Source organism: Lipophrys pholis (assembly GCF_963383615.2).
Source record: "Lipophrys pholis genome assembly, chromosome: 8".
NCBI lineage: Eukaryota > Metazoa > Chordata > Actinopteri > Blenniiformes > Blenniidae > Lipophrys > Lipophrys pholis.
In genome coordinates, this window is record NC_137630.1 from 22,586,516 (window position 1) to 22,599,695 (window position 13,180).

General features: G+C 42.0%; 1 protein-coding gene across 2 annotated transcripts; it reads left to right on the top strand.

Annotated features, from left to right (window-relative positions):
• Window positions 1-1,945: 1,945 nt before the first annotated feature.
• On the top strand, window positions 1,946-10,460 carry nr2c2 (nuclear receptor subfamily 2, group C, member 2). 2 transcript variants are annotated; one of them, XM_080469687.1, is made up of 15 exons: window positions 1,946-2,094; window positions 3,907-3,991; window positions 4,237-4,332; window positions 4,502-4,702; window positions 5,039-5,144; window positions 5,272-5,451; window positions 6,372-6,528; window positions 6,610-6,700; window positions 6,905-7,050; window positions 7,132-7,309; window positions 8,223-8,344; window positions 8,485-8,624; window positions 9,138-9,275; window positions 9,384-9,489; window positions 10,170-10,460. In XM_080469687.1, exons 2-15 carry the CDS (start codon window positions 3,932-3,934, stop codon window positions 10,342-10,344), a joined length of 1,896 nt encoding a protein of 631 aa, XP_080325813.1. In that variant the 5' UTR covers window positions 1,946-2,094; window positions 3,907-3,931; the 3' UTR covers window positions 10,345-10,460. The 2 variants fall into 2 exon arrangements, 1 of the variants encoding a protein (XP_080325813.1); XR_013935557.1 differs by lacking the exon at window positions 10,170-10,460 and having other exon boundaries at window positions 1,954-2,094; window positions 8,485-8,656; window positions 9,384-9,481.
• The last annotated feature ends 2,720 nt before the right edge of the window (window positions 10,461-13,180 follow it).

Here is a 13,180-nt window from a genome sequence, read left to right on the forward strand (position 1 = left end):
GTTAACATGGTTATGTATTTTCCTAGAATTCTCAGACTAATTTGTAGAGCACAACAGAACATTTGGACATTTTTCTTCTTCTTTTATGTCTTGTTTTAAGCTTGATTGTTTGGCAAGAGACTGAACTTTGTTTGCAACTGAGTAGTTCAACTCTCCTTCCTCCTCAACCCACTGTGCAAGCTGCTGCAGCAGCCGGAGGACAGGGATCCAGTACCACCGTGGATGAGGTAACTGGAAGTCCAGTGTTGATGCAGCTGCAGCGCCGATCGCTTTTAGAGAAGAGGGACATGCAGCTGCGCAATTGGATGGGTCGATTCCTCAGCAGCAGCAGTGTGGAGGTCGATCTGTCACAGTGGGTCACACTTTGAGACAGTCCACCCCCCTCCTAAAACGCACTCCTCGTCGATGCTTTTCCTTTGTTGTGTGCATTTGTTTAGCAAATTATGTCCATGCAAATACGTGGATCTACATTACAAAACCAGACCTGCCACTGAAATGTAGATCGAAAATAGCCAATTGACTCTTTTTTTTTTTTACTACCAAGCATGGCGATCATTGCTGAAAAATAGGGCAATAATGGCGAAGCATCTCTCGCCTGCAGGGAAGGAGATAGTTTTTTTTAAATGCATATCTTGCAATCTTTGCATTGGAGTCCATGTGTGATATTTAATCAATTTAAGATTGCAGTTAAGACTGCGGCCAAAACAAACAAAAACATCTGAAAGATTATTTGTTCATCATCATGCAGATTCTGAATCTAAAGCTCTGCTGTGTGCCTATTGTCTTCCTGCAGTCCCATCACACCTCGTGGAGCAGGGCGACCCCTGCTGGTCATTCAATGGTGACACTTATTTCACTGAAGTTTGACGTAAAGAGCCCTGGATGACAGTTATCAACATCCTTGTATCAGGTCATCAAATAAATATATATATATATATATATATTTTTTTTTTTTTTTTAACTGTTCCTGGTATTTAAGGTGCAACATTAGAGCGTAACACTGAAAAGGTGAGATGTCTTCTTTAGAATGTAATAGAAACAAGTTTAGTGGGATTACTGTGGATAGCACATTTAGTTCAGGTGAAACTGCACATTCAATTATGGCGGGACTCTACTTCTCTTCCACTGAGATGGAATTGAAACGTCTCGTAGTTCCATTCACAGGTCATGTTTGCTCAAGACGAATTTAGCTGAACACACCATACATAAACCATACATTGGTGTTACTTTTGACGAACTTCCTTTTTTAATTTTTGGCCTAGGAAAGGCACATTTAAACGTAAAGCACATTTAAACCATAAGGGAGTTCAAATTGTTGCAAATCAATAGCAAATATTGCCAATGCTACAAGTGTAAAAAACAAGAAAGGTGAACCAAACATCAAACATCAAGATTTTTATTTAATTAAAATGTCCATATTTCAAGTGTATTTTAAGTATTTAAGGGTCCGTGGCAGCCCCTCACCTGACACAGACACACAAACTCAAGACTGGAGGTGCAATTACACCCGAATAATTAATTTTCCTTTGCATCATTATTAATTGGAATCGTTTTTCTTCCTGCTTGAACAGCTCCACATTTTCTCATTGTTCTTATTCACAATGACGACACATTTGTTGTCTTTCTTCTTCTACAGTAATTGATATAAATATTTCCCAGACGAAATTGTGGCCATGATGAAAATAGGAGATGAAAAAAAAAAAAAAAAGTAAATAGAGAACAAACGTTAAAGATAACATGCTGCAAAAAAAGGAACTATTTAGGGACACACGGAGCCACTTTGTAGGTTATTTAATCGTTTATTGAACTTTATTTAAAATAAAATATAGATTAAATTATGTTGAAGTGAATTAAATGAAGTCTACAGTCGGTCAGACATAATGACGTCAGTGCTGTCTGGCTCGCGCCGTGGGTTGGGGGGTGGGTGGGGGGCGCGGGGAACGGAGAGGAGGAAGGAGGGGAAAAAAAGCTGAACCATCATCACCGCGCTGTTGGTGCGGGGTCACGAACTATGACCTTTAACAGAAGAAAACCAAAACAAATATTTTATAAAATAGCTCAGCGCCCCAAACCCACGGCCGCTGCTCGCCGGAGGTAAGTGTCGGTCCCGGGGTGAAAAGAGTAGAAAGCTCTTCGGGATACCGGAGCATAAAAAAAGACCGCAGCTAATCTCCCGGCTAGCTCGTTAGCTCGCCGCTGCGGAGCTCCGTCCTTCCCTGCCCGGCTCCGGCTGTTCCGGGCTCCGGGCATGGACCGTGGAGCTCCGCTGAAACGTTAAAGTAGCTTTTAATACGTGACACCGCCGTGGACTTGACGTGAAGTGCTCCGTGCATGAGCCGGTGGGGGGCAGGCGGGGGTCCGGGACTCCCCTGCAGCTGTGTTTGTCTTAACTCTGCTCGCTGTGATGAACTCGACCCTTTTACCTTTGCCATCGCGATGACAGCACTGCAGCGACATTACTGCTTTATTCATCACTGCTGCTTTTTTTTTTTTTTTTTTTTTTTTTTTAAACTTTCGCCCTCAGCACACACACAGTCACATACTTTGTTGTCCGGAAGGAAAATCACCGAATGATATTTATGATAAGTGCAGGTCTGCAGTGTTTTTGGATGACAGCCAGATCTCCATTTTGTTCTGTGTTGTGATGTGTGGAGGGACGGAGGTGGTGATGGACAATGACTCTGACCAATCAGTAAACGTGACGGACCCTGAGTCTGACCAATCAGTAAACAACCTGCAGCAGCTCTCCCCTCCCTCCGATCGCAGCACAACCTGTGTGCTGCAGCCAAATTCCATTTTAAAGTATTACACTATCGATCTTTAATCCCAAATCTAAGACATACTTTGGCGTACCCATCAACTTTATGACCGTTTGTAAACACAAAAGCTTGTAAATATAAATTTCTTAATCCTTTTCATACAGTATTTCTCAGTTTACACAACTTTAAATAAAGTTTGCTCAACAAAAAAATGTAATGAAGCACACTAACAGATCTGCTGGAAAATGTATTTTTACTTTAGCAAAGTGACAGTGGGTAATAGGATTTGCTCATACTGTTACATAAAGTTTCTTTATTAAAATCATTTGTGCAGGGGAGATGCCACTGTGCTTCTGAGTTTTTCTCGACACTGTTGCTGGTTCACTGCTTTTACGGCTGTGGACCACTTTTATTGGATACTGATCACTACAGATTGTGAACACACCACAAGAACTGAAGCTTTTCAGTCGTGTATTCATCACCTTTTGTTTGGGGCTTCTAAACACATCAGCTATGAGGACAAAATGTCTACTTGTTGCCTCGATTTGAATCATTTGCAGATGGTGTGATATCCCTCTCTGGTTATAATGTAATGGCTGATCGGAGTTGGTCAGTAGTGAAATACAGCTCAGCATTCATGTGCTGCTAAACAGGTGTTGCAAAGGACATATAATTAAATGCACAATGGTTTTTTTGATGATCAGATTTTTCCATGAAGTGTTGGTATGAAGTAAGAGCATGATGATGATGACTGCGTGCTGTGAGGACGGTTTTGGAGGCCTGGATATGAAAATAGTTGTAGTTGAGCAGATAAATGATCCCTCAACTATCTGAGGTCTTCTATTCCTCCTCTGGAGTTTTTGAGGTCGCAAACAACCAGGATCCAAACCCGGGACCCCCACGCTTCAACATTATGACTTAACTCAGCTCACCACTCACTGCCTGCTGTAATTTATTCAATATATAAATAATGTACATGAAAATATGTGATTAATAAAACTTGTGTTGTCATGTTTGCATGTGTTTTTATGTCAGTGGAACAGAGCGTCATCCATGATGTTGTGATGTGCATAAAAATGTCTGTGTTGGCCTGCTCCTCTGCAACAGTGTTGTGGTTGATTAATATCTTTGGCATCTTTCCCAACAGACCTCACTAATGACCTCACATCATCATGACGACCAACCTGACTCTGCTCTCTCAGCAGAACGCAGACCCTGAGCTCGAGGCAGAGGTGAGTGTGCAGAGGACAGTGTCATGATGCACTGCCCGCATACTTCCACCAAACCATAGGAAAGTGTCTTTCAAAATTGAAAATTGCACGGTGCTGCTTTATTGAGCTGTGCGGTTACCATAGAGACATACTTTCTGCTCCTACTTGCATTTACCTAGACGTAGGCATTAGACCCACTCAAATGAAATAAATTTGTGTCTCAGACTTCTTGATCAACATGATTTGATCTTGTTTAACTGGCTTAGGTGTCATCCTCTCCGCCAGACTCAGTGATGAGTGAGTCTCCTCAGCGCTTTCAGGTCATCTCCTCGGAGTCCAGCAACGCACCACAGCGAATACAGGTAACAACTTCACTGATGCAACATTGTCTGCCTCTTTTTAGAAAACCTAGACGTTATAATTAGTGACTTATGTCGTTCCTTCTCTGTTAAACTTGGACCCCATTTGTGTGTTTCCATCCCCCACCCCCCTGTCTTTGTGTGTTACCTCCTGCATCTCCAACGCCCTCAGATTGTAACGGACCAGCAGACAGGTCAGAAGATCCAGATAGTGACAGCGATGAACCCGTCCAGTGCTCCCAAGCAGCAGTTCATTCTGACGACGGCTGACAGCTCAGGGGCAGGCAAGGTTATCCTGGCCTCGCCAGACAGTCACAACACTAAGCAGCTCATCTTCACTGCTGCAGACAGCCTGATGCCTGGAAGGATACAGGTACAAGTCTCTTCTAATAACCACCTGTAGGTCAGTAGTTCCCACCAGAGGGTCTCAGACCCTGTCCAAACATCACATGCCAAGGCTTTGCCTGATCTGAAGTTGTCAACAATAGATTTGTACATGTTGAAGAATATCTGGGAAAGTGTCTGCTGCTTCTATTTTCAGGACAATCTGACAGTTTTGTGCTTCACTGGGGGTCCGCAGCCTTTCTCAGATCCGAAATGATCAAAGGGAATGATACTGAAAACCACTGCCATAAAACATTTACTGACAGTGTCATTGGCTAAATGCTGTCTTGTTGATTTTGATTGTGTTTCCCCCTTCATGTTTCAGATTGTCACAGATCCAGTGTCAATGGAACGGCTGCTAGGACAGTCGGGGGATCTGAACCGACCCCAGCCGGTCGAGTACTGTGTGGTTTGTGGAGACAAAGCTTCAGGTACCACAGCACGCTTTACCTGATGCTTCGGCCTGATATGTCTAACAGTGTGTTCAGCCTCATGGTGTCAGTAATCTCACACACACACACACACACGCCGTGATTCACCTGCTCTGTCTGTGTGCAGGGCGTCACTACGGAGCCGTCAGCTGTGAGGGATGTAAAGGTTTCTTCAAGCGGAGTGTGAGGAAGAATCTGACCTACAGCTGCCGCAGTAAACAGGACTGTGTCATCAACAAGCACCATCGCAATCGCTGCCAGTTCTGTCGGCTGAGGAAATGCCTTAAGATGGGGATGAAGACTGAGTGTGAGTTTACATCCAAACTGAACATAAAGCACAAAAATACATCATTCAGACAATTTTTGAAGGTAATACAAGCTTGGCAGCATGATAGGAGTAGTATGTAGTATGATATAAATAATATTTGGTGCTACACTGATTGGAAAAAAATTAGGCAATCATTTTGGGTAAATTGTAAAGCGAGGTATCTACAATAAATACATGTTGTATATTATCTACAGATGTTGAGTCTGTCCCTTTTCTCAGTGGAGCCTGAAAGGATTGTAAAGTTCTGGGCTCGAAGGGAAAGTGCTCTGTGGCCCTGTGGTATTAGGGACAGATATCAGCCTGGTTTTAGTCCTCACATATCAGAGGATGAGAATAAAACTATAGACAATTTCACAGTAGATCCTCCTTACTTAAGAATCTAGAAATTTACAAATTGACCTTTTGCTGCGAGTGCTCTCAAAATTTGATAAGTTGCATTAAAGGCAACTAAATAATTCCCCTTGATGAATTCCAAATACATATTTTCCATTTGAAAGGTTATATCAAGTTCAAGATCTCGATTGTTTTCTTGCCTGCCATGTGTAAGAATCAAGTGAGACTGCTGTGACAGCAAATGATCCAGCAAGAGGCTGTTCAGGGACTTGATGGTGTGAAACATTCCACATGGATGAAATATTAAGCCACGACATTAGTGCTTTTATTACATTTGTAGTTTATTACTTTTTGGGGTATTTTAGAATCACACTGTGACCTCCTGCTGGCTCTCTGTTGAACCTGACCTCCTTCACACACAAACACTCAGAGAGCGTGTTTACAAGGAAACAGTAAAAAGTGACCCAGGTGAGGTGCAGAAAAATAATTAGTCCGAGTGCAATAGGAATCATACCGTTTATCAGTACAAATAAAATACCAACAGTGACGTTACTGTCCATCCCCAGCTGTACAGAGTGAGAGAAAACCCATCGATATCGTGCCCAGAGAGAAACACACCAACTGTGCTGCCTCCACCCAAAAGATCTACATCCGCAAAGACCTGAACAGTCCACTCATCGCCACTCCAACCTTCATATCCGACACTGAGACAGACGGCTCCAGGTCAGTGGAAATCACGTCCAAAGTGTTCAAGTGTTTGATCTGTTAAACAATCTTCTTCTGTGACTTTCTGTTCATATTTAGATCCAGCCTGCTGGACCAGGGGATGCTGGTTAATATCCAGCAGCCTGTGATTCAGAGCGACGGGACGTTACTGCTGGCGACTGACTCAAAGGTGAATCTCATCCTAACCAAATCACTGTAGCAAAACGTCATCTCTCTTTTGTTCTGCTCTTTTTTATTACTGCGTATTATGTAGCGTTTCATTGAGTCCAGTTTTGACAACCTAACCTCTGATGTGTTTCTTTGTCTCATTTTGGTTTATTCATTTTTTTATGAAGGTGAAAAATCAGCATGTCTCTTTGTTTTTTGTGGTCAGATGGATTCGGGGCAGGGAGACTTGGGGACTCTAGCTAATGTGGTGACATCACTGGCCCACCTGAGTGATTCGCTGAAAGAAAGCCTACACAACGGCGACACCTCAGACAGCCAGCACGAGGAGCATTCTGCCAGTGAGATAACACGGTGAGTAAGCAGTCCAGCCCCCACCTGGTCACCAGTCCGGTTACTGACCTTCTTAAAATGGACCATGTTTGTTTCTCTCAGTGCCTTCGACACCCTGGCCAAAGTCTTCAACCCACCTGAGGTGGAGGTCAGACAGAGTCTGCTTGACAAGTCGCGGTGTGTCAGCGGAACAACGATCCAGCTGATTGGTCGAGACCAGGAAACGCCCATCATTGAAGTAGAAGGACCCCTGCTCACAGACAGCCATGTTGGCTTCAAGGTGGGTGCAGTCCACTCATCCAGCTGGTGGGAAAAGAAATGATGAAAATGACAGATAATTGAAGGATACAGACAATTTTGTCAGTCCATGGGAGAAGTGAAGAATTTGATTTAACTTTTGTCAATGCACTGATTTAAAGAACCACACTGTATGACTCTGGGGTGTCCAGCAGTTTAAGTTGCAGACTAATCTTAACTGAATACTTTTTTTGTCAAATGACACTTCAAAATATGCATGAGGACCTACAGTGACCTTTAAGCTTATTATGAACACAAACAAACTTTGCTGGAGACATTAGGTGGTTTGTCAATGGAGCTGTTGAACAACCTGCCTCTGTGGATGGACCTACTCTCAATATACTGTTGATATGAAAAGTTTATTCCAGGAAAACCACAAAACAATCATTTTAATTGGTTGAATTTCTATTAATAAATCCCAGTTAAGTCTCCATATTGCATCTCTGAACACCAGAACCCAGTTAAAAGAGTGTAAAAGATTAAAGTGGCCTGTTGCCACGTAGGCTGTAGGTCCAGGGTGCTGGAATTGATCCCACACCTGACTGTGTGTGACGGTACACGCTCACATTGACAACTACTGAGTCGCCCATTATTCCAAACACAGAGAAAATCTCTTAACAGGTCAGGGAGCTTATTTTGTCTATAATCCAATATTGAAGGAGAATTATTGTGAAAACAGTCTTTCAAAATGTAATAACTGCATAATTTGTGATAATCTATAAATATGGCTTCATTTTTAAGAAATAAAAGCTTTTTTTTTGTTTTTTTTACAGGTTTTGTGCAGTTTGCTTATCAGAAATAAATCTAATGGACGCGATAGTCATCATATTCATAATTATGGTTGTAAAAATCTTCACAATTATCAGGAACTTTTAGTTTGTGCTTCAATCCTTTAGCTGACCATGCCCAGCCCCATGCCTGAGTATCTGAATGTTCACTACATCTGTGAGTCGGCGTCCAGACTTCTCTTCCTCTCCATGCACTGGGCTCGCTCCATCCCTGCCTTCTCAGCCCTCGGGTGAGGATCTGTTCCACACAGAAACGCCTCAATTACACTTTTAGAAATTACACATCAAGCTCCTGTTTAGTATTAACATGTATGGCTTTGCACCACTGTCATGAAAACATCCCATTTTCAATTGCCTCTGTTTTTTTCAGTCAGGAGGCGAACACCAGCTTGGTGCGAGCTTGCTGGAACGAGCTGTTCACTCTGGGTCTGGCTCAGTGCGCTCATGTGATGAACCTGTCGACCATCCTGGCTGCCATCATCAACCACCTTCAGAGCAGCATCCAGGATGGTACGGACCACAGACCTCGCCATCTTTTCACAGTAGGACAAACACATTAACAGGAGTACAGAAATGTCATTATTTTTTCTTTGAGGTGTTGAAAAAAAATTTTTGGGGGGGGGTGGGAAATCAGAAAGATTATCAGATATAACACAGTAATGTGCCTGACAGTGTTTGATAGCGCTGACATGTTTCATCTAAGTCATTGGGTGGCAGCGTGGAGTCACTCTAGTATCTCTCAGTCCTGGCTTCAGTTTTGGCTCGTTTCTTCTTGGTTTGTTCTGACAAACCTCTGACATTAATGAAAATAAAAAATTTTGTAATTCAACTGTGCTATTAGATTTTTTTTAATGTGGTATTTCACATCGATTACAGCACCGTGTAGTAGCCACGATTTTCAGCCATTATTGTGTTGACTTTTTACCAGGCTCAATATCACTTCTTGTGGCTTTAAAGCTTGAACATTAGACATACCGTTCATGAATAACGACACATCAAACTGTGAATCTTCTTCCATCTCAGACAAGCTGTCAGGGGAAAGAGTCAAGCAGGTGATGGAGCACATCTGGAAGTTTCAGGAATTCTGTAACAGCATGACGAGGCTGGAGACGGACAGCTATGAATACGCCTACCTGAAGGCCATAGTGTTGTTCAGCCCCGGTGAGTCTGAGAATTTTAACTCGGTTATCGGTGTAATAAAAGGATATGAAGTTAAGGATTTACATAATGGAGGACATCTGCTGTGCATGGCTGTCTGTGACCCGTCAGATCATCCGGGCGTGGACAGCGGAGGGCAGATTGAGAAGTTTCAAGAGAAAGCTCTGATGGAGCTGCAGGACTATGTGCAAAAAACCTACCCTGAGGACACATACAGGTATAATCCTACTGGGATTATAATACTACGAGCAACATTTATTGGTGTTTAAAACTCTTTCAGAGTCTCATTTCTCTTGGCTCAAATGTGTGGTCCAGGATTGTCCAAATCATCTGTGCATGTGATGGAGGAATCCACAGTGGATGGACCGGGCTTAGTGGCAATACTGTGCTATGTGCATGTGATCAAGGAATGGTATCGATATTCAACAGGACTTGCATGAAAACAGTTTTTTTTAGTCAGTATTATGCTAAAATATATTTTCCCTAACTATATTCAAGTTCCCAATTAAGAGCTCACACTTCAATTTAGTAAATTCCTGATTTATTCCAATAAATTCCCGTTAATTCCCATTAAAAGTGTCCAAATTTGAAAATTCACGGAATTTTGCGACCCTGGTTAGTATACCGGTGAGCTACAACATCTGCAATTGTACAGTAAAGTGGATTAGTAGTGGATTTGTGAATAACAATCAACATTCATACAATAGCTTGAGGAACGCCTTCATTCTTTCAGGCTTTCAATGTATACGTCTATCTCTGGTTACCCGACATAAATCATACTCTTAAAGGGTTTGATGAAACTTTACTTTATGGAAGCTTTTTTTTTTTTTTTTTTTTTTTTTTCTTCAGAAAAACAAGTGAAGACGACTTTTTTCAGGAGCGTGTCTTTCTCTTCAGGCTGACTCGTATCCTGACGCGACTCCCGGCCCTTCGACTGATGAACTCCAGCATCACGGAGGAGCTGTTCTTCACCGGCCTAATAGGAAACGTCTCCATTGACAGCATCATTCCTTACATCCTCAAGATGGAGACGGCTGAGTACAACAGCCAGGACTGTGACTCTACAGAATGACGGCCCGTCACTCAGAACTGTCGGTCTCCCCTTCAGGTACGAAAACCCTGCAGCAGCTCTCGTTTTCTAACACTGCGTGGTGCAAAGTCGTTCAGGAACACTCGGTAGATTTAGTAAAAAACGTGACATTGGAATTCCCGAATGACTGAGAATGTTTTCTTGGAGCTGGTGCCGCCAGTCGTTCCGTATCACGTGAAAAGAAGAAAGGAAAATCCTCTACAGCTGCGACTGTGCTCGTCTCCTTTAATATTAGTGCAGCATTCCTGCCTACATTACATCACCTTCTGACCTCAGCCTTTCCTACTGTTTTTCGATGTATCGACGCCTTATCACCAAGCTGATCACCTCCATCCTTTTTACTTTCAACGCCAATAATGAGATACGTGGCAGGATATAAAGTAAAGTGACAAATGGAAACTTTTGTTTCATTTATTAAACTGGACTTGCGCCACAATGTATTAAATACATAGAAAATAAAGTTGAAATGTTATTTTCAACATTTTCAGCTTCATTTTCTTAAATTTTAGTCCGGAGTCTCAGCATTAGAAAATAAATCTATTGTTTTACAACACAGTCAGCTGTAAGCTGATGTGTTTAAGGTGTTGATAAATTCAGGCTTTAACAGGTGAGATATTTCTGAATGAATGTCTTTGATTTATTTTGCACAACTGAGATTGATTTAACGTTCTTGAAGTAATTCTGGAAAAACCACATTAATCACGTGAAAGTGCTAAATCATGAATCTCTTTAGCAGGGGTGTCAAACTCATTTCAGCTGACGGGCCACTCATCAGTAGCATCATAAAGTCTATAAATAACAGCAAATACTATTTTTTGTGCAAAGATGTTGAAGGTTATTGTTGCTTTAGAGTTTACCAGATGATCCCGCAGGACGGTTTATAACGACTGATCTGATCTTCTGGACCGGTTCCCGCCCCTCAGGCCGTGTGTTTGACGCCGCTGCTCTGAAGTGTTCAGGTTTATTAACCAGCACACGAAACACGATTAACTTGTTACAACCAACTCTGTGTTTCAGTTTGACTTTTAACTCGCCGTCACAATTTCTCAAGCTTCAGATTACTTCACTCCCACAGTGAACAACATTGAGACACTGTTCGTGTTGAGTGATTTATTTCTTTTTGTGTGTGTGTGTGTGTGTGCGTGCGTGCGTGTGCTGCACTTCAGGAGCAGAGGTGGGCCCTCATCGTCGAGCCCGTTTACATGCACACTGATCTGGAGTTAAACGGGGGGTCGTGTAAACAGCGTATTTTGATCTGATTTATAAGATGACTGCATTAATCTGATTATAAGAAATCTCAGTAAGACACATCGGATTTCTCACCAATACTCTGATATCTTTGAATAACTGCTTTGGTTAATTTGTGATCCAAATGATTTCTTTTACTTCTCTGCGTGTTTAAAACAACAAGTAGGGAGAGAAAAGTGAGGCAGAAGACAATAAGAAGTGATAAGCGAAGTAAGTCAGTGGTGCGAACGGGCTCGTTGTCATCATGCAGACCTTCATACTGACACTTTGATGAGATCCAGACGTGATGGAGGAGCTGGCCTCTAGAGACGGAACCAGCAGAGCTCACCTCTGCTCCTGCTCAGCGTCGCCACGTTGCCGATACCATCTGTTTAATCACTCCTCACTTTATGACAATCAATTCTGTGTTGTCCCATCTCTGTCAAGACCCTGATTTTCATTTTCTCTGTCTGTTTATCGATGGAAGTTCATTCTTTGTCAAGAAACCTAATCATCTTAAAGATTTTGCTTTAGAAACTAAGCGTGTGTGTAGCTAAGCTACAGTTTTTTCTTTTTTTTTTTTTGCTTTTGTATTATCGTGCACATCAATCAGCTTCTGGACTGTGTTCTCGCTGACTAAAACTTTGCGTTTTGTCCGTTTCCTGGAAACTTTTCTTTGTTGTGAACAAATTTGCTTGTTACATACTAAGTGTACTTAAAGTACTTTTGGGCGGGTTTCCCTGATTTCAAAAGAAAAAGAGAGTTACATTATGTTGGGAAGCCAGTCTCAAGTGCGTTGATGTCTCAAAGACGGTATGAGGATATGCATCGGGGCTGCCCCTCGAGTAGAAAGCTTCAGAAAAAGCCTCCACAGCGTCGTGAATGAGAACGGGGATGTAAATAAGTCGACGGCGAGTTTGTCTTGTGAAATAAATGTCAAGTGTAATATTTGGGTTGAAAACCTGGACAGACTGTTTGTAAAGGCACTGGTGTGAAACGACCTTTGTACATGTAATTTCATTAAAATGAGTGCATGTTTTTTTTAAAGCAGGGTTTTATAATCTTGTGGCTGTCTGCCCCAAAAAGGAGCCTTGTTCTAATTTTTTATAGTGCATTGCAATGCATGAAGAAGTTGCTTAAAGCGCATTTTATTAAATGCTGTATGGAAAGTGTCGATTTAAATGTTGTGGCTTTAAAAAAAGATTTACCATGAGCAGCGGATTTTTATTTTTATTTTTTTTTTTATTGGTGGGCTGAGTATGTTATGACTAGAATTTTATACTGTGTAAATGTACCTTTGTTTTTCTGCTCATGTAAAAATGTATTTCTTCTAACATTGAGAAGTTCAAAACAGCATTCATGTTTTACTCAAGTGGGTCACAACCTTACATTTCTACCTCACACCGACGAAGATATAAAAAAGCAAATGTATTATCGACTGAGCTCCTGTATCAGCATTCCAGTCTCTTGAGGCCGGCTTCTCTGGAGCCGCACAGTTTAAACAAAATAAACAGTTATTCATGAAACGGGACTCGACTTGAGTTGTTCTTGTCGGGGACAGACAGAACCTCTTATGAAACACAAAGGCAAC

Coding starts and splice junctions, on each gene's coding strand:
- nr2c2 (XM_080469687.1), top strand. CDS start 3,932: ATGACGACCAACCTGACTCTGCTCTCTCAGCAGAACGCAGACCCTGAG. Junction 6,701..6,904: donor TGCTGGCGACTGACTCAAAG/GTGAATCTCATC, acceptor TTTTGTGGTCAG/ATGGATTCGGGGCAGGGAGA. Junction 8,345..8,484: donor CCTGCCTTCTCAGCCCTCGG/GTGAGGATCTGT, acceptor TGTTTTTTTCAG/TCAGGAGGCGAACACCAGCT.